We start from the raw sequence: 19,141 nt of genomic DNA, 5'->3' as shown, positions 1-19,141 counted from the left end.
TAGTTGGAGCGCATCATCCCATCCAGGACGACGGCGCCGCTTTTTGACAGCCGGATTCAGACTCGGACAGAAGAATATCTCGTCTCCAGTGTCTGACTAGCGTCGCCAAGTCGGCGGTATTGGGAGTGCATGGCCGGGCAGCTGAACTACGCCGTACGGAGGGGCTTCTGAGGAGTGTGCCTGGTCAGCATTGCCTTGCTCCGGAGACGCTGGTCAATTAACAGAAGCCAGCCGGTAGAATTGGGGCTTGATTAATGACAACACAGGTCCACTGGCCGTGACTGTCTAAAATCACCAGGTGGGTGGTATCGCCTCCAAAAGAGTCCGGGAAGATTTAAGAGGCGAAAGCGTCATGGCGACTCCATTCAAGCGTCGTAAAGCCAAACTTGATGAGAAACGGTTCAAGGAGGCCGTGAAGCCGACAAAGCGCGTTCAAATTTCAAAAGGTCGACGTCAGCTTTGACCTCTAGCGGGCGCTGCGAGCGTCGCGCAGAGGCTTTGTACCAGAATATAGTTAGTACTCGCTTACAGTCTGGACGAAGAGCTGGCAATGCGCTAATGTCGACTTCAGCATATTACGGGTTAGCGCGCGATGGTCGAGTATCTAGTATCTGGTTTACTGGTAGGTACGGGTGTCTGGTGCCTATTGCCTCCCCACTGCGGCCCCTTGGTTGGGAAAGCAGGCGCTCGAGTTGAATATCCCCTCGACTCTTGGAGGGCGGGCAAGGATTGTCCTTTTGTTGTTGCGGTGCTCGGTGCCGTACTAAAGAAAGCACAACCATGGGCAGTTTGAAACGTCGACAAATAGAATAGCAACGCTGCATCAGCCAGTGTGTCTTTGCCCACACTCAACCAACACCAGACGCTAGTGAATGGTGGATGGAGCTTCTGCGTGCGAAGCGTCCGGCGGCCCGGTGGGGGGTTCGTGCCGAGCTGAGGGCTGGGAGTGCTGGCGGACACGTTGACAGCAGTCTGGTAAGCCGTGGGGGGACCAGCTCTCCTTCACCTAGGAGCTGCCCTGTTGATCGTTCCGCATCTGCATCTCTGCATCTCTGCATCTCTGCACCTGCACCCGCATCCGCATCCGCATCCGCATCCGATCCGACATGCTGCCCGCTGCCCACTGCCCGCTGCCCGCTCGCTTGCGCAATTGAGGACATCTGAAGCTGGCCGGGGCGGCACTTGCGAAACTCTGTCTTCTGTCAACGACTAGCTTTGGACGAGGCGAGAGCAATGGGCCGAAAAGACGCTTTGCTCCTAAACAAAGTGTAAATTGTGCCAGACGTCCGTGGTTCTGGCCTATCGAGCTGCTTCCCCCGCCGTCGTTGCTCCGCATCTCGTGTCTCCCATCCAACCACCGACCAATTCTCACGTCCAGATCGGTTCAAAGACCCGGCCACTTGAGTTCACTCGAGTCACTTGCTCCCGCGTCGGACCCAAACACCCACCTTGCGGCGCGATCCCCTTCGTTGCGGCTGCCTCCTGCGTAGCCGACTTCCGTCCGACCACCCTGTCACCGGTTGCCAGTCCAGTCTCTAAGCCTCCAGTCGCCTGTCGCTGTCACCTGTCACCTTTTCCGCTCGACCAATTCGACTCTTGTCGCCTTTCGTCGGCCTCGCCACGTGTGAAGCAGCAGCAGCAGCAGCAGCACCACCACCACCACCAGCACCACCACCGCCGTCGCCGCCGCCGCCGCCGCCAGCACCTCCTGCCCTATGCCTTCCCTTGGCTTTCTCAAGAAGAAGAGGACGCGGGATAGCAACCCAGACCCCTCCACCTCCAACCCCACCAGCCCAGTCGCAGCTACATCTCCGTCGAAGCCGTTCGATTCCTCTACACTGCAGCAGCGACTGTCTGGCTCACAGGCAAAGACGGCTCCCGGAACAGCAACAGCAACAGCAACGGCTTCAGCTTCGGCTCCGGCTCCGGCTCCAGCTCCAGCTCCAGCTCCAACTCAAGGCTCAGCTACCGCTGCTGCGCCTGCTTCCCAACTGCATCAGATGAATCCGGCAGACGCCCAAGGTGGCACCTTCGTCACCCCATTGCCCATGCAAACGAGCCAAACCGATTCCCAGAGCCTTCCCAGCATCAATAACCTCATACACCAACCCCAGAATGGTGCCTCTACAAACAATTACTCTTCCTTCAGCCCTGCTGCCCTAGGCGCCCAAATCAGTCATCCTTCCAGTGCAAGTCCAGGAACCGACCCTGACTATATGCAGCAACAGCAGCAACAGGCTTATCCGCAGCCAGCAATGCAACCACAGCCACAGCCTGGACAGCTGACGGTTCAGCAGCAGCAGCAGCAACATGAGCAGCGTATCCACCACCAGCACCAGGGAAGCGTCACCCGCGTCACAAAGGGGAAATATTCGTTAGGCGACTTCGACATACTGAGGACTCTCGGAACTGGTAGCTTCGGACGGGTCCATCTGGTACAGTCGAAGCACAACCAACGATTCTACGCCATCAAGGTGCTCAAGAAGGCCCAAGTAGTCAAGATGAAGCAAGTCGAGCACACCAATGATGAACGACGAATGTTGAGCGATGTTAAACATCCGTTTTTGATTACGCTCTGGGGCACGTTCCAAGATTGGAAGAATCTCTACATGGTCATGGATTTTGTTGAAGGCGGCGAGCTATTCTCACTGCTAAGGAAGTCTGGTGTGAGTACCAACCGACCGTCCGTCGAGGGCCGACGATGCAGAAGTGGCGACGTCTTATATTTCCGCGTGCTGACCGACAAACAGCGTTTTCCCAACCCCGTTGCCAAGTTTTATGCCGCCGAAGCTACCCTTGCCCTCGAGTACCTGCACTCGAAGAATATCATATACCGAGATCTAAAGCCCGAGAACTTGCTGTTGGACCGGCACGGACACCTCAAAATCACAGACTTTGGATTTGCGAAACGAGTTCCAGACAAGACCTGGACTTTGTGCGGTACGCCTGATTATCTGGCACCCGAGGTAGTCTCTAACAAGGGCTACAACAAGAGTGTGGATTGGTACGGTTGAGAGCTTCTTCCATGCATGAGTACGGCAGTATGAGTTTTCCAGCTAACGTTTTTCGTAGGTGGTCGCTGGGGATTTTGATTTACGAAATGCTTTGCGGCTACACGCCGTTCTGGGACAGCGGTTCGCCAATGCGAATATACGAAAATATCCTCAAGGGTAAGGTCAAGTACCCGGCATACATCAACACAGATGCGCAGAATTTGCTCGAGAGATTAATCACACCCGACCTCACCAAGAGGCTGGGCAACTTATATGGCGGCTCACAAGATGTCAAGAGCCATCCATGGTTTGCCGAGGTGACATGGGATAGACTGTCCCGCAAAGACATTGATGCTCCGTATACGCCACCGGTCAAGGCTGGTACGGGCGATGCAAGCCAGTTTGACAGATATCCCGAGGATCCTGAAAAATATGGAGGTGTTGGAGGGTCAGATGAGTATGTACATGGAACACAATGGCTTGTGAGACATTCCAGACTGACTATGCCCTTAGATACGGACACATGTTCACCGATTTTTGAAGCTGGCAGCTTATGTGGGATACGATGAGAGCCTTTTTCCCCTTTTACGCAAATGCGGACGACATGACGGGTTGGATGAGGAGTCAGGATGATGTAGTATATGGTATGGGAAACCTGGAAACCTGCCTCGGGCTGTCGAAGCAGGACATGAAGCGTGGTGACAGAACAATTAATTATTGGTGTGCGGAGTTGGGCTGGAACCTCGACTCAAGGAACATATTGCTTACACGGGGGCAAAAGACAAAACTGATCAAGCCGAATTTGAAACCTCGTTTTAGTCTCCGACTGCTAGTAATGACGCGAAGCATCTGTATGAATCATTACGTCATGATACGCTGTAAGACTGGCCGCGATATGAGGTGTAAGTCGTGGGTGCATTACGTGCTGGTGTTCGCTGCTGGTCAAGTCGACTGTTGCTGACCGGCTTGCGAGCAGAGTTGTCGATCAGTTTGACAAGATTGAGGCTGCGGTGGACGAAGGGACACACGTCGGACGAGCCGCGTGCGGTATGGACTACTAGTTCAGCTCAGCAAGCAGACCATGAAACGTTGGAATGTGCCGTGATTCGAACTACAGAGTCAAGAAGATGCCCATCGTCGCTATGGCCTATACGTAGTGATCTTGCCGAAGGTGTCCGCCATGCCCCAGATACCCTCCCTCAAACAGCTAAGCTGCACAATCTGTGAGTGATCTACAAACAGATTGACATCGGCGCCGAATTCCCGAATATACCAGTTGAACACGGCCGGATCTGCTGCCTCAAACATGAGTTTTTCCGCCGGGAGTTGGTCAAGGACACGCTGAATCACGTCAGTCCTCCACTTGGTGACGTTTTCAGTGATGCCTTCACTCTCAATCATGATGCGCTCGACACCGGCATCGATGAACCTCTTGCCGGCGCTGATGATCTTGGAGGGATCCGAAGGGCCCAACGACTCCAGCTCAGAAGCCTTTGTGTCGCCGCCAGCGCCAAACTGTATGCCGCACTCTGGTTTCGCGACCAAGCCGGCTTCGTGCACCTTGTCCACCAAGCGCAGCCAGTCATCTTGCGGCAGAGAGAGAAATCCGGTCGAGATCTCAATCACGTCGAAGCCGACCTCTTTGCATTTTTGGATATACCTATCCACGGCTGCCGCCGGCGCCGACTGGGTGAGTACGTGCTCAATCCAGCCTCCCTACACGAGTTGTTTGTTAGCCGCTTCCTTGCCCGCGCCGTGCGGTCGATGGCATGTCGGCCACGGCCAGCAGCCTGCAGCCTGCCTGCCTGCCTGCCTGCCTACCGTTGAGACATAGGCGTCATTCTCGTGGGCTATCTGGATGAGCTCCCTCAGCTTGTCTTCGTGGAAGAGGGAGAACGAGCCTCCTGCGAACTTGACGCCGTCCACTTGATGCGACATGCTGGCTTGGATTAGCGGACACTTTGATCTGAGCCGCGCCTGCCATGGGGGAACGAAAGCTCTGCTGGGCAGGCTTACATACGTGTCGAATACGTCTTGGAGGTACCTCTTCCCCATGACGGAGTAGTACGGGCCCCTGATCTCGGTAACGCCCGTCTTTCTCGGCTTCGGGGGGCGGGCATTGTGTCGGATGAAGCCGAACCCGTCGGGGTCTTCCAGCATGATGTGACGCCTGGCAGATTGGGACGACGCCGGTCTTGCGAATGAGAGAGGCCTGGAGGCACCGAGCTGTACGGTGCGGCCGTGGCGAGCAAGTGCAAGGCGGGCTGACGATGTGGCATATCGCATTGCCGCGGTGGACAACATGTTGTGCTGCTGGGCGATTGATTTCGGAGGCGGAGAGGGAGAGGGAGAGGGAGAGGGATGGCGCGTTCAGACGGCAAAGCAGCTTGATTTCTCCTGCGGGGGCCGAGTCATTAGTTGCCAGCTTGCAATGGCGGAATATGCTCACTGCTGGTCCCTTTTCTATGGGAGTTGTCATGGACTCATGGGCCATGGGCCATGGCATCTTTGGCGATGTCGACGTCAGAACGACGTCAAGCGGTGCACAGCAGCCGTGTTACGCGGCGCGGGGCATCGCCACAATGGTTTTCGGTCTCGACAAGTTGTTCGATTGGTACAATGGCCCCCGGATGCAATGTAGCAACCTCGTTGCAGCGTTCGCCGTCCATTGCCGGTTCATGATTTGCCTTTGTGTTGCTGCGCCGACTCGGGGTCGACGTGGGCGAAGGAGACCGACGACGGAAAGCGGAAAGCAAGTACGATTCGAACCGGGGGTCCACGCCGTGCCGAGTCTCTGAGACTTTGGCTCCTCTGGTTTGACGCCACTGTTCTGCTCGGTATTTGTTGAAGGCCGGCGGCATCTCTGCTGCGGACAGGGCCCTGGTAGATGTTACTATAGGAGGAGTCGAGGACACTACGCGCCGCTGGACCGTCCTGCGTTGGCCGCGCTGCTGGGAGGGTTTTGGCCGGGACTGACGTTGCAGCTCCCGCCGTGTCGTCCTGGGAAGAGTGACGTGGGAATGGAGGAAAGAAAGAATTGAAGAACCGGCATCGGTACGGAGTACAGCACGGGCAAGTCATGGCAGAAGCTGGATACAACCCTCGTCCAAGATTAGCTTCTCCTCTACTAGAACACATCACGATACCGACAGCCGTCTCGGGAAGCGATCAAGGGGTGACGCTGGACTCGAACTCTTCACCAGACAGCCCTGTTAGCCCCGATGCCGATGGGCCTCCTGAATTATCAGACGCATGGCCACCAAAGTGATCAAAACACCGCGTCTATGCATGGCTGACTGTATTAGAAACAGACTCAACCCAATCAAGTGCTTGCCGCTTGAAACCGCGCCGCAGTGCAGTGAAGCCCAACGGTGCATCCGACATTAGCTCTCGAGTGAGACCTACGTGCTCTCTCATCGCATTTCGAATCCGAGTACGCGGTAGTCACTTGCGACTCTCCCGCATTGGGCGTCTGAACTTCCCCGGTTGATATCGCACCGACGACCCGGATCTAGTGCTGAATGCGAGTTCCGGGGATGGTCCATGGCAAGGCGCAAGACATGGAGACAATCAACCGCACGTAGAGATGTCAAGAGAGTGCGAGGGACCGCGCTGCAGGGATGTAGGGCCGTTGTCCATATATTTACGTAACGTCGACTTGCTATATCTCGGGACTGTATGGATAATGGACGTGATCCCGAGTACTTACGCGGTGGCTTCCATGCCGCGGCGTATAAATCCTGACGATGAAGCGTGTTTCTGTAAGACGCCCTGCCCATCCATGTTGGTGCAGAGGCCTCTCACTATTCGCCAGGATCGCCCTGGGTACATGCGTAGATGACATTCTATCCCTTCGCTCGAGGTGTTGCATAAGCCACCGTGATGATGCTGCGTCGGAGGAGGTCAATATCCAATACTGTCCACGGCGTCCAGCCGTCCGCCCACGCATCTCGTCTGCTAGCCAGAAGGAACCCCTCATTTCAGGATATAGTTGGACGTCTTATACGTCGAGACTCTAACACTATTTAGTCGTCAGACCATTCTGTCAAACGGGGGAGCGGCGTTGGATCCCCCTCCCCTAATCCAACCTTGGGCACCGAGACCGTACCATTTCAGGAGCGTGCAAAGAGAGGAATCATGAAGACTGAAGAGTTCAATTACAATGCTGAGTCGAGAATCGTCCCAGACGATCCCTTTGAGCTGCGTGGCAAAAGCCGCGACAGCGCCAGGATGATCGTGCTCGACCGCTCTACGGAGAAGATTACGCACGCCATGTTTTCAGACATTTGCCAGTACCTCCGCCCCGGCGACCTCCTGGTACTCAACGACAGCTACATGCTCGCAAACATCCTGTGCTTCCAGCACGGCGATCAATCGACCCAGGTGGCCCTGTACGGCCACGACCCCGACGGCACGACTCTTGTCGGTCTATTCGGGTGGCCGTTGGCTGAGCCGGCCATGACCCTGACGTCAAAGGACAACGGCCGGCTCACCTGTACCCTGCTGGAACCGCTGCCCGACAAGCTCTGGAAGGCAAAGTTCGAACCGTTGGAGCTGGTCACGCCAACGCTGGTCGAATTCGCCGTGCGAATCGACGAGGTGGAACATCCCAACTGGGAGCCCTGGAAATCGGCGCCCCAAGCCTACCGCTCTGTGTACGCCAGCACACCCGGGTCGTTCAACATCCCCTCGGCTGGGCTTCACTTCTCCAGCAAGCTGCTGGCCGAGGTCGTCGCCAACGGAGTCGAGGTCGCCAACATCACGCTGCACGTCGGGGCGACGGAGATCCTCGCAGTTCGCTACATCAGCGAGCAGGAGATTGAGAACCACAAGGTCCGGTCCGAGTACTTTGAAGTCGGAGACGAGGCGGCCGCCCAAATCAACCGAGCGCTTGCCGAGGGGAGGCGCATCGTGGCCGTTGGCACGACCGTCATGAGAACCCTCGAGACACTGGGGGCCCAGCAGGAGCCCGGAGCGCCTATTCGGGCCCAGTCCGGGTGGACGGATCTCTACATATATCCCGGGTTCAGATTCAAGCTGGTCGACGTGTTGCTGACGAACCTTCACCAGCCGCGGTCCAGCCACATCGTGCTCACGGCGGCCTTTGCTGGAAAAGAGCTGGTCATGCGCAGCTACGCCGAGATGACTGACGGTGGTGAATACGAGTTTGATCTGTTCGGGGACAGCATGCTCATCGTGTAGCTGGAGCTGCGGGGACGAGACGAACAGGAACAGGCGCCGGCTTCGATTCGGTGCCTGCACATGGTCATCATGCGCTGTGAGGAGGACTCTTGGGATCTGCTGCGCGAGCTTCCAGCTAGTTGCTACCTGTGACGTCGTTAGTTGACGCCGCCACGTAATGAAAATGGAATTTGTGCAATACAGGTCAATTGACGCGGATGAATGCTTTGGTTTTCCTCTTTCCAGCAAGGCGCCGACATGCTCTCCTCTCTGGATGCTTGCCAAAAGTCACGGGGCTGGGGATGCAGCCGACCAGGGTTACGTCGGCGCACCGCACATTTCCGGACTCGTCCTCGTCTGACCGAGCTCTCTTCAGCCGTACTCTGTAGACGCGTTCCCCTGTTTCGTTGCTCCGGGTTGCTCGAAACCCTTTGCTTGAATATCTTTGCTTGGTGCAAAAAGGGCGTCGGTCGAGCCAGATTGACGATTTTGCGCCCTGGATTTCAAGGTTGAACGAAGGCGCGGGGCTCGCAGAAGCGCCGAGAACCCGACGAGATACGAGATGGACGACTACATGTTTCGGTATTATGTGGACGAATGTAGAACCGTCGTCGAGGCGACGAGTTACGTGGAGATATTCAATTACTCGGTGAGTCCTCCCCTCTCTGCCGGTTGAGGTTCCCCCTGAGGCATGGGGTAAAAAAAAAAAAAAAAAAAAAAAACAGAGACTCGGAGAATGGGATGGGTGGGTTGACGCGTCAATCGTGTGCAGGATCCGTTTTACAACTCGTGCGAAGAACACCCTCTTACGGAAGATGAGTTTGACAATTTCTTGCACAGACGGGTGAGAGTGTCTTCTGGATCGATCCTCTTCTGTAGTTATTTTGGCGGAATCGAGCTGGACGCTGACCAACTAACCAGGGTGCCTTTGCGCCGCCGGACAAGATGCGCCACGGAACGACCCTGTTGAGTGGGATTCGGCTGATGTGAGTGTGTTGCTGCCTCGGGATGCCTCCAGGGGATCGTGGACGGACTGACGGACGGTTCTTAAGTGTCCAGAAGAATGCCAAGGACAAGGATACGTTTACGCCAAAGGTGATTTCGCTGCCAAAGGACTCGTACGAGGACATGGTCCGGGTCCTGAAGCTTCCTTTTCGAGGCATTGAGACGACGGCCGTGGTCGGGCCGTTCTTTTGGAGCTCGCTTGATCAGGATGACGATGATGCTCACTTGCGTACGTGTCTCCTTTCTTTCCTTCTTCTGTTCTTCCCTCTTCAAAACTCACACACCCCGACAGCTCACGAGAACAACGAGCCGACGACTGAACATTGCCATTAGAAATCATCCATCGCAAATCCGACGTCCGCAAAAAGGGCAGAACCCGCGGCTGGGAAATGATGCTTTCGCACTCGTTCAAAACACGCATCACGACGGGATACCTCAAGGGCACGCCGTCATCAGACGTCGCCTCCGTGCTGCAACACCTCCGCGCGTGTTCCGCACAGGTCGGCCACCCGATGCTGCTGCCCGTCATCATCCTCTCGTACGACTTATCCGCCGCCAACGACCAAAAGCAGCGCGATGCGAGGGAGTGGGTGCGGCGTCTGGAGAACGCCGTCTCGCTACGGAACGAAGTCGAAGAGCATGAGCAGTACTTCCAGGACGGTCTGTTGGAGGTAGATGGCCTGAATCGCGATCTCGTCGAATGCCACGGCCACGTCATGTGGAAGAGACCGCAGGCGTATTGGGCCGTCATCGAAGAGATGGACAAGGCCATGGGGCGGTACCGCGACAGGATGGGCATCGTGACAACGACAAAGTACGGTCTTGCCACCGGCGAAGCAGAGCGCCTCGAGGGCGCCAAGACGAAGCACTGCAAGGAAATGCTCAAGCTGCATCACAGCATGATGGCGCGGCTCGAGTTCTACAGGGTCAAGCTGAAGGGCTTGGAGAACTACATCCACACCACGCTGGAGCGGCTCAAGGTCCAGCGGGAAGCGGTATGCACACACAAGAGTCCGGCGCCTCCAGCCCCATGGCTAGTTGGTCAGAGGCACACTGACGGAAGGGAGGGAGATAGTTGTACAACATCATGTCGCAGCGCGAAGCGAGGCTGAATCTCGAAATCGCCGGAGAGCAGCGCCGCATCGCCCACGCCAGCAAACGCGACAGCACGGCCATGAAGACCATCTCGCTCATGGGAACGCTCTTCCTCCCCGGCACGTATCTCGCGTCCGTGTTCAGCATGACGTTTTTCAATTTCCAGGAAAGTACGGCACCCCCGTCCCCGCCCTACCCCAGGATCGTACATCTGCCTCGAAACTGATGCTGCCATCGCCGCCAGCCGCCCATCCCGTGTCCGTAAATCTGTGGATCTACTTTGCCGTCACGGTTCCCGTCACCGCCGCCATCGTAGCGATATGGGTGTGGTTTGATCGCCGTCGCGAGGCGCAGTATGCCAGAGACGACGAAGACCTCGAGCTGACTATCGACAAGATGGAGAAGGAAATCATGTTTCATTTGAGGAAGAGGACCATGAGCAAGACCCATACGTGGAATTCGCTTAGTTCCCCGCCTCGCCCGTGATTTCGAGGTTTCCGGACATGGTTCTGTGAGTGGATGGAGACGACAACACTTTTGAGCTTGTTATCCAATTACGTCACTGCAGGGTGTTGGTTTTATTTCTTTCTTTTTCCGCACTCCCGGTGGAAACAAGGGAATATGATCCTGTCAGAAGATAAAGAGGGTATCGACGCACATGAAAAGCAGCCTCTGGCTGCGCCAATTTTATATGCGACAGTTGCCGCTCCTCTCACAGGTCATGCCTTACGATTCACGATTGACGAGTATATGTACGCAACAACTGTCGCTGCTAGATTGGATGCGGAATACAGCCTACAGAAGCCATGTTTGACAGCTGGCAAATAAGCCCAAAGATTCATTGCTTATCATCATGCTGCAGCTAAATAATGTTCCAGGCTAGCTAGAACAAAAAAAAAAAAACGCCAGACCATGCAACGAAGCGCGCGACGTCCTGCCGCATATCCAAAACCAGTCACTGCGCCATAGTCATGTTGAAAACCACTGGCTGCGTGTTACAACCGAATGTGGCCATCTCCACCAAACCATCTGCGTATGTTGGAGTTATCCTGAGAGTTACCAGCATTGTCGTTGTCCCCGCCCATCCACTTGGGTTTCTTGATGTCCTGAAACCATTTGGGCGCTTCCATGCCCTCGAATGTGTTTTTCACACGGTTTCCTATGATTACAAGCATGTTATCGTCTTCCATTCCTTCGTCGCTAAGAGGAGCCCTTGGAGCTTGTCCTGGTCGGCGATTGTTGGACGGGGACAAGGGTGATCGACTGGGCGCCGCAGCGTGATTCCTAACTGCGGGAATGGAGAGGGTGGGAGCTGGTCTGTTTCCTCGTCCACCTAGTGCGACGCTTGAAGCCGTGTCCCCTCGTCGACGGTATATCGCTGTGCCTTCCAGTTCTCGTTCAATGAGAGCACGACCTTCTCGCCAAGATCCAGTCCCATATGCCGGCCCATTTTCATCGCCCTCGTCAATGACGTCGATGCCGACAAAAACACGTTTGACTTTCCCGTACAACCCGAACAATGTTGCCACCACAGGGAACAAGACGACAATTGGAAAGAGATCATCAAACCACCGACCAGGCGCGGTCTTTTCGAGTAGTTGCCCCAGGAACTTGAAGAATATCGTCTTTTCATATACCTCTTTGGATAAGAAAGTCACAAAGTTGTACGACAGCGGGATAGTAAGCTTGGCGACCTGCATGGAGTACCAAAATGCCGATTCATAAGCCGTGTTCCGCTTCACAAGGGCCCGGCCACGCCAGACTTTGACTTCTGTCATGGAGAGAAGCGCTGCCGCACACATGTAGCTAATCCAGAAAGCAGAAACGACTTGTCCTGCAAACCCAACTTCAGGCTTGTCGCCCACCCAGTGATGTACCACACTGAGGCGAATGACGGACAATTGCGGGAATGTATATCGAACCAATTCCGACCAGACAACGCAAGCAGAGGCGACAGCTAGGAATAGACCAAATGCTACTTGTGAGTAGGGGACGACATGGTAGTAAAATATGTATCGAGTATATGGACTCAGAATTCTGGTCCTCTCGCAAACTCCCGCGTGCGGTGACGGCTCTCCGAAATTTAGCTTCTTTGATGCAGCAGAATCTAAAATCATCTGCAATTCCCCTGCTTCGTGCACCAAGCCGTTCCATTCGTCGACATATCGAGATCTAGCATGCCTAGCCCGAACAAAGCCTCGAGTCAGGTCGGCCAAATACTTTTCTGTGATGACAGGCGGAATGGATCGACCACTAGCGCCGAAGGTGCTGAAGCCGGATGGTACCTGAGACGGCACGATGTTGCCCATGTCTTGAAGCTCCTCGATCCATTCCTGAAAACTCAAAGCGCTGCCGGTCTTTCGGCGACAAAGCTCTGCGACTTGAGCCTCAACTTCCTCTAGGATGACCAGCGTGTCTTCCATGCGCTCACGCACTTTTGGGGCTCGCGACTGCAATCTCCGTAATCGGCCGCTGATACTCGCATTTCGAATTAGTCGTCTTGGAATCGCAACAAGCCCGTGACCCATGAGATAGATGGCGAGTACAAGGCCCCAGCAGTAGGCAAGAGTCATCACAAGACTCTGGACCGATAAAAGAGAGGGATTATATGCAATAAAGAAGTAGACCAAACCAACAGCACTGGCACCGAGGACAATGGCGTAAAACTGCGCATTTTGTCGGAGGGAGTACTTGAGCTTATCGTTCGGTTCGTGGTAGCCGGCATCCGAGTATTCACCTAGGATGGGCAAAATAGCCCTGTGGTCTGTAAGTGTACCGCCATGGCAAGCAAAAGACCTTGGAGAGTACCGCACCAAGTTAGCACAAAGGTCAGCCAATATGTTATCCGCCACGACACCAAGACGACTCGTTCGGGGAGCCATATTCCTCTGGTGGTCTCATCGTTGGTAGCGGCGCTGGATGCCAGGTCTATGGGAACGAGGAGGACAACTATTGACGGCAGCCATAAGGCGAAGAAGATGGGAACGAGATAGAACCCGGGGGTCGTTCGCAGCGGCAGGTAGTATCGCAAGATCAATAGGACGATGACGGAAATGACGAGCAGCGCAAAAATCGAAAATAGGATGGAACCGGCCGGCGCGGCACTGCTGGTGATATGAGCCATGGCGAGCGACCCATAAGCGAGTCCATACAGGCGATGCGAAAGATGAGGTTGGTTTTTTTGGAGTTGAACGAAAGACGCAGCCGGTGTCCGCCAGGTCGCTACTGCCTGTTGGGATGGAACATTGTTAGCTTGCGTTGGCCCCGTGGCTTGCAGGTCCCATGACGCAATGGTGGTGCAGAAGGCCTGCTGAAAGTGCCCAGGACGGCACGATGGGTGCCTTATATGTGGGGCACCAGCAGGTTATGCATCTCGTGCAGGCAGTGATCAAACAGTCTGTGCTGTGCATGTGCAGGCTGCGCACCTGAGCCCAACCAATTTAATTGATTCGCGCTGTGTCGCGTTTCCACCCGGAGCCGTCGCGTCTAGCTTCGGTCTTCTCACCAGTTGACCTCCAACCCATCACCACCACACTAGGATCGACGCCATAATTGACGACTGTAGCATTCAGCCTTTCTCACAGACGTCAGTCATGGCTGCCCTGCCCGATCTCGCTGAGTGTAAGTTGTCTGTGTTCGATTCGGTTTGAAAAGCTGACAATTTGTAGGGGTCGTTGACGCCAACGATGCGCTCAGCTTGAGCCTCGTTTCCCCTTCCAAGTCAGGGCTCCGGCTCGTCGGCTCCTTTCACCCCAACTTCACCTACCCCATTTTTGGTGAAGAAGAGAAGATTTTTGGGTACAAGGACCTGAAGATTAGCTTGCGATTTCGAGCAAATGATATGCGGCCACATTTGGAAACAACCTACAGGAAAAAACTTAGCCCTCCCGCCGGAGTCGAAGAACCTACTGATATCAAGGCTGTGTTTCAAGAAGGAAATCATTTGCCAAAGGGTACATCTCACTGTCGAGCAAGCTGACCTTGAAATACCTACTGACCTCCATAGTTGCTTTCGTCAAGAGCTCTGATTTTGAGGATAGTTCTCAGCAGCTTGGCGATAAATGGACCCCCCCTGGCACCCTTCAAGAGACTATCGACGGACCTGACGGCCAGTATGAAATTTGGAGAGGCAGCCTGGAAGATCCAGCTATCAAGCAGCTGAACTCTCGCATTCAGATCCTGGTGCCTCTGTTTATCGAAGGTGGCTCGTACATTGGCCAGAACCCTGAATCGGACTCGCCCGAACTCGACCTGTCCGATGCAAACCGTTGGACAGTCTTCTTTCTCTACCGTACACAAAAGTCAGATGAGCAACCGGATCAAAAGTTATACGTCTTCGTTGGATACTCCACAGTCTATCGATTTTTCTACTTTGGGCGACCTCTTGCTCCGCCACCCGAGTCTGGGGATGAGTGGGAATTGCCGGATGGGAACTTTGACTTGGCAAAACTCCCATGCCGAACTAGGCTCTCCCAATTCATCATTTTACCGCCATTCCAAGGCAAGGGCAACGGAGCAAAGCTGTATAAATCGATATTCCAATACTACCACAAGCACAAGCAAACCCACGAATTCACAGTTGAGAACCCGAATGAAGCATTCGATGATCTGCGAGATGTTTGTGACCTCACCTTTCTCAAGACAATCCCAGACTTTGTCAGCTTGAAACTGGATCCATCTGTCACGATTCCCAAGAAAGGCCCCGTGCCCAGTCTGGTTGTTGGAGGAGACAGGCTCGAGGAAATCCGCCTGACTGCAAAGATTGCCCCTCGACAGTTTCATAGGATGGTGGAAATGTACCTGATGTCTCAGCTCCCTTCATCTGTGCGACCTTCTATGGCGCTGGATGACGACCCCCCGGTTCCTATACAGGCGGACAAGCATTTGGAGAGGCTCTGGCAACTGCTTGTGAAGAAAAGACTGTACAGACACAACAGAGAAGCTCTATCTCAAATTGAGCAATCCGAACGCATTGACAAGCTCCAGGAGACTTTGACTGGTGTTGAACTAGAGTACGCTCGCATTCTGGCAGCCCAAGAACGAGCTAGTGGCCATAGCCCTGTTCCCAGTCAAACGAGCGGAAAACGGAAAATAGATGACAAGTCTGGAGATGAGAGCCAAAGCAAAAAGCCCAGAGTGGAAGACGCTTGAAGTAGGTGCACCGGCTTGGTAAAATGTTGTCTATGCACCTGAAGATTTGGTTGGCGTTTGTGTTATGCAGTGCGAGATAATGACTCGGGGCAGGCTTCAGAGGTCAATGTACAGTAAATCACGAATGACAATGGGCTTCCTATACAGTTCCTCTGCGGCGTTGGTACATTGAGCAAGAAATGGGTCTATGCTGTCAACCACGACTGGTAGGAAACCTTTGCCCTCTGCGTCGCAGAGTTTCCACCTTTGGTCGGTTAACCAGTGGTGTTGAATCTGGTTCCGTTGACTCCCTGGACGCCTTTGCCAAGCTGGCTGGCAACCACCGTAGCTTCACGGATGGCCCTGGAAATCGTTCCTCGGGCTCGCCCCTCCTCCAACACCAAAAGACCACCGATTGTGCATCCACCAGGGGTGCAGACCTTCTCCCTGAGAAGGGCCGGGTGCTCACCGCTCTGGACCAAACCAGTGGTGCCTCGCATGGATTGAGTAGCCATTCTTTGGGCCTCAGCACGGGGTAGACCCATGGCCACGGCACCATCGATGGCCGCCTCGAGCATCAGAGCAAACATGGCGGGGGATGATCCGCAGAGAGCTGTGGATGCATCCATGTTATTGGAGGGGAGGTAGACTACATCACCGATGCGTTTGAAGATCCATGTGACAAGGGTCTTCATGTCAGGAGGCAGAGGCGGATCGGACATTCCGATGACGGTCATGGACTCCCGGATAAGGGCGGCGGTATTGCACATGGCACGAACGACTCTGCATCGACCGTCGTCCGCCGGGCTTGTCGTTGGTACTGATCCGTGCAGAGCCATCTCCATATGCTCAGCGGTGATGCCAGCACAAACGCTGATGAGAAGCTTGCCCTCTAAAGCATCCGCCATGCCGGGCTCGCCCAAAACATTGTTCACCATGTATGGCTTGCAGCTCAGAAGGACGACCTGTGCCTGCTGGACGGCAGCAAGGTTCTCATTCTGAACAACCTTCACCATGGTTGAGTGCTCCCGCAAAGCAGCCTTGACTCTCTTAGCACTCTCGGCGCTGCGAACGCAAGCAATGAATCGTGATGGGAGGGCCTGTGGTCGTTCTTCTCCTGGGGTGGAAGCGCTTGATGATGTGGCTTGAGGACCATTTATCTCGGCCAAGGATGTGAGGATGCCGTTGAGAATTGCAATTCCCATGGTGCCTATGATTCCGTATCAGATGACGTACTGCGAAACTGGCAACCAAAAGAAGCACTGACCACATCCCAACACCGTCATGGTGAAATCGCCATATTGAGGACTCATGTTGCCCTGTTACCGTGACGTCAGGGTGCAGCACTATGTTTGAATTGAAAGCGGTGTTTTTAAGTTTGTAGCCAAAGTGAGAAGATTTAGGAAGTACAACTTGTTTTTAAGAAGACGGAAACTTCAAGCAGAAAAAAGACAATGCGCCTTCCTTGCACTTGATAAAGCGATCAAGTGAAAAAGGATTGGGCATCGAAGAGTGAACCGATGCCATCCAACTGTGGGGCTGGCCGGCGAGATTTTCCGGCGCTTTAACAGCCACTCTGTGCCGTGGCTTTACCGTGGCCAAGTTGTCACCGAGCAACCCGCCAATGCCAAGGTCACTGAGATTCACTTCTCAACGAGTTCTTTGCCAAAGACGCCGCATGCCACCTCTTTGCCACTGGCGGCAACCTGGTTCAGGACTGTGTCACAACACATAATGGCGGATCCATTTGATGTTCGTATGCGATTCAGCTTGCAGTTGCAGCGTCTGAATGCCTCTGTGGTTTCTGCTCAAAAGGCTGCCCAGTATGCCTTGAAATACAAAGAAATGGATGAGGATTTGCACTCCTGCATCCTCGAACAAGTCGAACGGGTAGGATTTATTTTGGAAAAGCCTTCGTGTGAGCATGAGTGCGTGACTAACATGTTGCAGAATAACATGAATACCCGCGCAAATATCATGTATTTTATCGAACATTTTCTAGACTTGGCGCAAGACGAGCATGGTGAATACGTTCGCATGATGCAACGCGATATTATTCGAGTGGTCGATGCCGTTGCTCCTGATGACGGATCTGGGGCCACGAATGTCACCCCCCCCCCCCCCCAACAAAGCTTTTTTTCCCACTCGTATCCGTGAGCTTCTGTCGTTAACCTCGTATTGTAGGCTTTGCAGGGTCTCCAGACCAAAGGGCATTTAGATTCTCAAGCCGTTAGCCAGATAGAAGACGTTCTGAAAGAACGCGAGACTAACGAGGCCGATTTGAGTCCCGCATCACCACCTAGCGATGTGGGCATGACAGATAAATCAGATGCCCAGACGGCACCCAAGTCGGGATCAAAGTCAGCACCACATCGCCTAGATAAACGTCAAGTCGAACAACGCATAGAGGAAGATAGGGAACGTCACAAGCGGCAACGGGAGAGCATCTGGGCCATCCCGAAGACTGAAGACGCAGAGATGAACAAATTGTGGGAAGAGACCAGCGATTTCGGCGAAGACGACGACCGCCTAATTTCCGAGGAGGCTGATGATTTTGCCAAAGAAATGGAAATGCAGCAGTGTCCCCATAAACGCGCTGGAAATGGAGACCACCACTAGCCGCAGCACACCGGGGTCTATTTCGTTGCATTGCATGGAGTTCCGGCGCAAATATTGCACGCTCGGACAGTTTGTGTCGGTATGAGCTTGTTACTAGGAAGGCATTTGATACCCTTGGTAGGTCGCTGCTGCTCCCGCGTGCTTGGCATCGTAGATATTACAGTCGTGTCAACATGTTGTCAAAAAAACAGCATACAAGACAAGAAATTGAAAAGCTTGGTTTTTGCTTACTCTGAAAGGAAGCTCCATTTGAGATACTAGTACACATGACGATTTTGTACATGCAAATCGGCCTTCTATTATGATGAACCTGCCAGCCCAATGTTGCAATTCAATGGCATTCTCTCTACTCCATGATAACAGTAGCACCAAGCTCCTTCATGCTGGCAATGATTTTCTCAGCCTCCTCTTTGGGAATGTTCTCCTTCATCATCTTGGGTGCACTCTCCACAAACTTCTTGCTGTCTACTAAGCTAAGTCCGAGCAGACTCTTGACCTCCTTGATGATCTTGGCCTTTGCACCGGCATCAAAAGCTTGCAGCTTCAAGGTAAAAAGAGACTTCTCGGCAGCAGCAGGAGCTGCTTCTTCCGGTTCCTCGGCGGCAGGGGCCGCAGGGGGGGCGGCAGCGGCGAAGCCACCCATGGGCATATCGGGGATGTTCAGTCTGGTCTGGACATTCAAGGTCAGCAAAGGCAATCGAGATTTGCAATCGACATCCTCAATCCAACGCTGAAGCCCACCTTTAGACTAGATACCAAGTCGGCAGTTTCCAGCAGAGTCAGCTGGCTGATCTGATCGACAATCTCGGCAATCTTGGGGTTTGTAGGAGCGGCCTCGGTCGAGTTGAGCCGCCTTGTCGTCGGGGCGATCCGAAGCATGTGTACAGGGAACTTGGCAGAGCCAAAAGGGCGAAATTGGCGGGCACAGCTCTGCGCCGCATGCCGACAGGACATTGCCATGGTTGGTGATGTGTAATGGGGGCGGGATTGCTCGGATTCGTGGTCGCGATCATTCGGTCGCGGACGTCTCTGTCAATCAAAGGAGCGATCGATAACCTGAAGTTTTTCGAGCTGCTGTGGTTCCATCTCGGCGCTGATTGGTCCGGAAAAACCGGTGT

The 19,141-nt window shown here is 54.2% G+C and overlaps 9 protein-coding genes across 9 annotated transcripts; 5 read left to right on the top strand and 4 right to left on the bottom strand.

The window, feature by feature from the left end:
* Positions 1 to 1,715: 1,715 nt before the first annotated feature.
* MAM_02396 (cAMP-dependent protein kinase catalytic subunit) lies at positions 1,716 to 3,534 on the top strand (the record flags this gene model as incomplete). The annotated part of the gene is made up of 4 exons (XM_040821195.1): positions 1,716 to 2,666; positions 2,751 to 3,004; positions 3,073 to 3,450; positions 3,507 to 3,534. 4 exons carry the CDS (start codon positions 1,716 to 1,718, stop codon positions 3,532 to 3,534), a joined length of 1,611 nt encoding a protein of 536 aa, XP_040680609.1.
* A 599-nt stretch (positions 3,535 to 4,133) lies between these two features.
* MAM_02395 ((2R)-phospho-3-sulfolactate synthase, ComA) lies at positions 4,134 to 5,153 on the bottom strand (the record flags this gene model as incomplete). Its single annotated transcript, XM_040821194.1, has 3 exons — positions 4,134 to 4,709; positions 4,815 to 4,932; positions 5,014 to 5,153. 3 exons carry the CDS (start codon positions 5,151 to 5,153, stop codon positions 4,134 to 4,136), a joined length of 834 nt encoding a protein of 277 aa, XP_040680608.1.
* Positions 5,154 to 7,130: 1,977 nt separating this feature from the next.
* On the top strand, positions 7,131 to 8,195 carry MAM_02394 (Queuosine biosynthesis protein; the record flags this gene model as incomplete). The annotated part of the gene is made up of 1 exon (XM_040821193.1): positions 7,131 to 8,195. One exon carries the CDS (start codon positions 7,131 to 7,133, stop codon positions 8,193 to 8,195), a length of 1,065 nt encoding a protein of 354 aa, XP_040680607.1.
* A 987-nt stretch (positions 8,196 to 9,182) lies between these two features.
* MAM_02393 (Mg2+ transporter protein, CorA-like/Zinc transport protein ZntB) lies at positions 9,183 to 10,760 on the top strand (the record flags this gene model as incomplete). The annotated part of the gene is made up of 4 exons (XM_040821192.1): positions 9,183 to 9,408; positions 9,513 to 10,174; positions 10,255 to 10,444; positions 10,519 to 10,760. 4 exons carry the CDS (start codon positions 9,183 to 9,185, stop codon positions 10,758 to 10,760), a joined length of 1,320 nt encoding a protein of 439 aa, XP_040680606.1.
* A 509-nt stretch (positions 10,761 to 11,269) lies between these two features.
* Positions 11,270 to 13,398, bottom strand: MAM_02392 (LMBR1-like membrane protein; the record flags this gene model as incomplete). Its single annotated transcript, XM_040821191.1, has 2 exons — positions 11,270 to 13,031; positions 13,088 to 13,398. The coding sequence occupies 2 exons, from the start codon at positions 13,396 to 13,398 to the stop codon at positions 11,270 to 11,272; spliced, it is 2,073 nt and encodes a 690-aa protein (XP_040680605.1).
* Positions 13,399 to 13,867: 469 nt separating this feature from the next.
* Positions 13,868 to 15,425, top strand: MAM_02391 (Histone acetyltransferase type B, catalytic subunit; the record flags this gene model as incomplete). Its single annotated transcript, XM_040821190.1, has 3 exons — positions 13,868 to 13,895; positions 13,943 to 14,227; positions 14,281 to 15,425. The coding sequence occupies 3 exons, from the start codon at positions 13,868 to 13,870 to the stop codon at positions 15,423 to 15,425; spliced, it is 1,458 nt and encodes a 485-aa protein (XP_040680604.1).
* Positions 15,426 to 15,679: 254 nt separating this feature from the next.
* Positions 15,680 to 16,717, bottom strand: MAM_02390 (pyrroline-5-carboxylate reductase; the record flags this gene model as incomplete). The annotated part of the gene is made up of 2 exons (XM_040821189.1): positions 15,680 to 16,614; positions 16,672 to 16,717. 2 exons carry the CDS (start codon positions 16,715 to 16,717, stop codon positions 15,680 to 15,682), a joined length of 981 nt encoding a protein of 326 aa, XP_040680603.1.
* Positions 16,718 to 17,138: 421 nt separating this feature from the next.
* Positions 17,139 to 18,023, top strand: MAM_02389 (CTD kinase subunit gamma; the record flags this gene model as incomplete). Its single annotated transcript, XM_040821188.1, has 3 exons — positions 17,139 to 17,294; positions 17,355 to 17,510; positions 17,589 to 18,023. The coding sequence occupies 3 exons, from the start codon at positions 17,139 to 17,141 to the stop codon at positions 18,021 to 18,023; spliced, it is 747 nt and encodes a 248-aa protein (XP_040680602.1).
* Positions 18,024 to 18,369: 346 nt separating this feature from the next.
* On the bottom strand, positions 18,370 to 18,983 carry MAM_02388 (54S ribosomal protein L12; the record flags this gene model as incomplete). Its single annotated transcript, XM_040821187.1, has 2 exons — positions 18,370 to 18,693; positions 18,765 to 18,983. 2 exons carry the CDS (start codon positions 18,981 to 18,983, stop codon positions 18,370 to 18,372), a joined length of 543 nt encoding a protein of 180 aa, XP_040680601.1.
* Positions 18,984 to 19,141: the final 158 nt, after the last annotated feature.

This window comes from Metarhizium album (assembly GCF_000804445.1).
Source record: "Metarhizium album ARSEF 1941 chromosome Unknown scaffold_4, whole genome shotgun sequence".
Lineage (NCBI taxonomy): Eukaryota > Fungi > Ascomycota > Sordariomycetes > Hypocreales > Clavicipitaceae > Metarhizium > Metarhizium album.
Note: the sequence above shows the minus strand (reverse complement) of the source record. Positions and strands in the feature narration are given on the sequence as shown.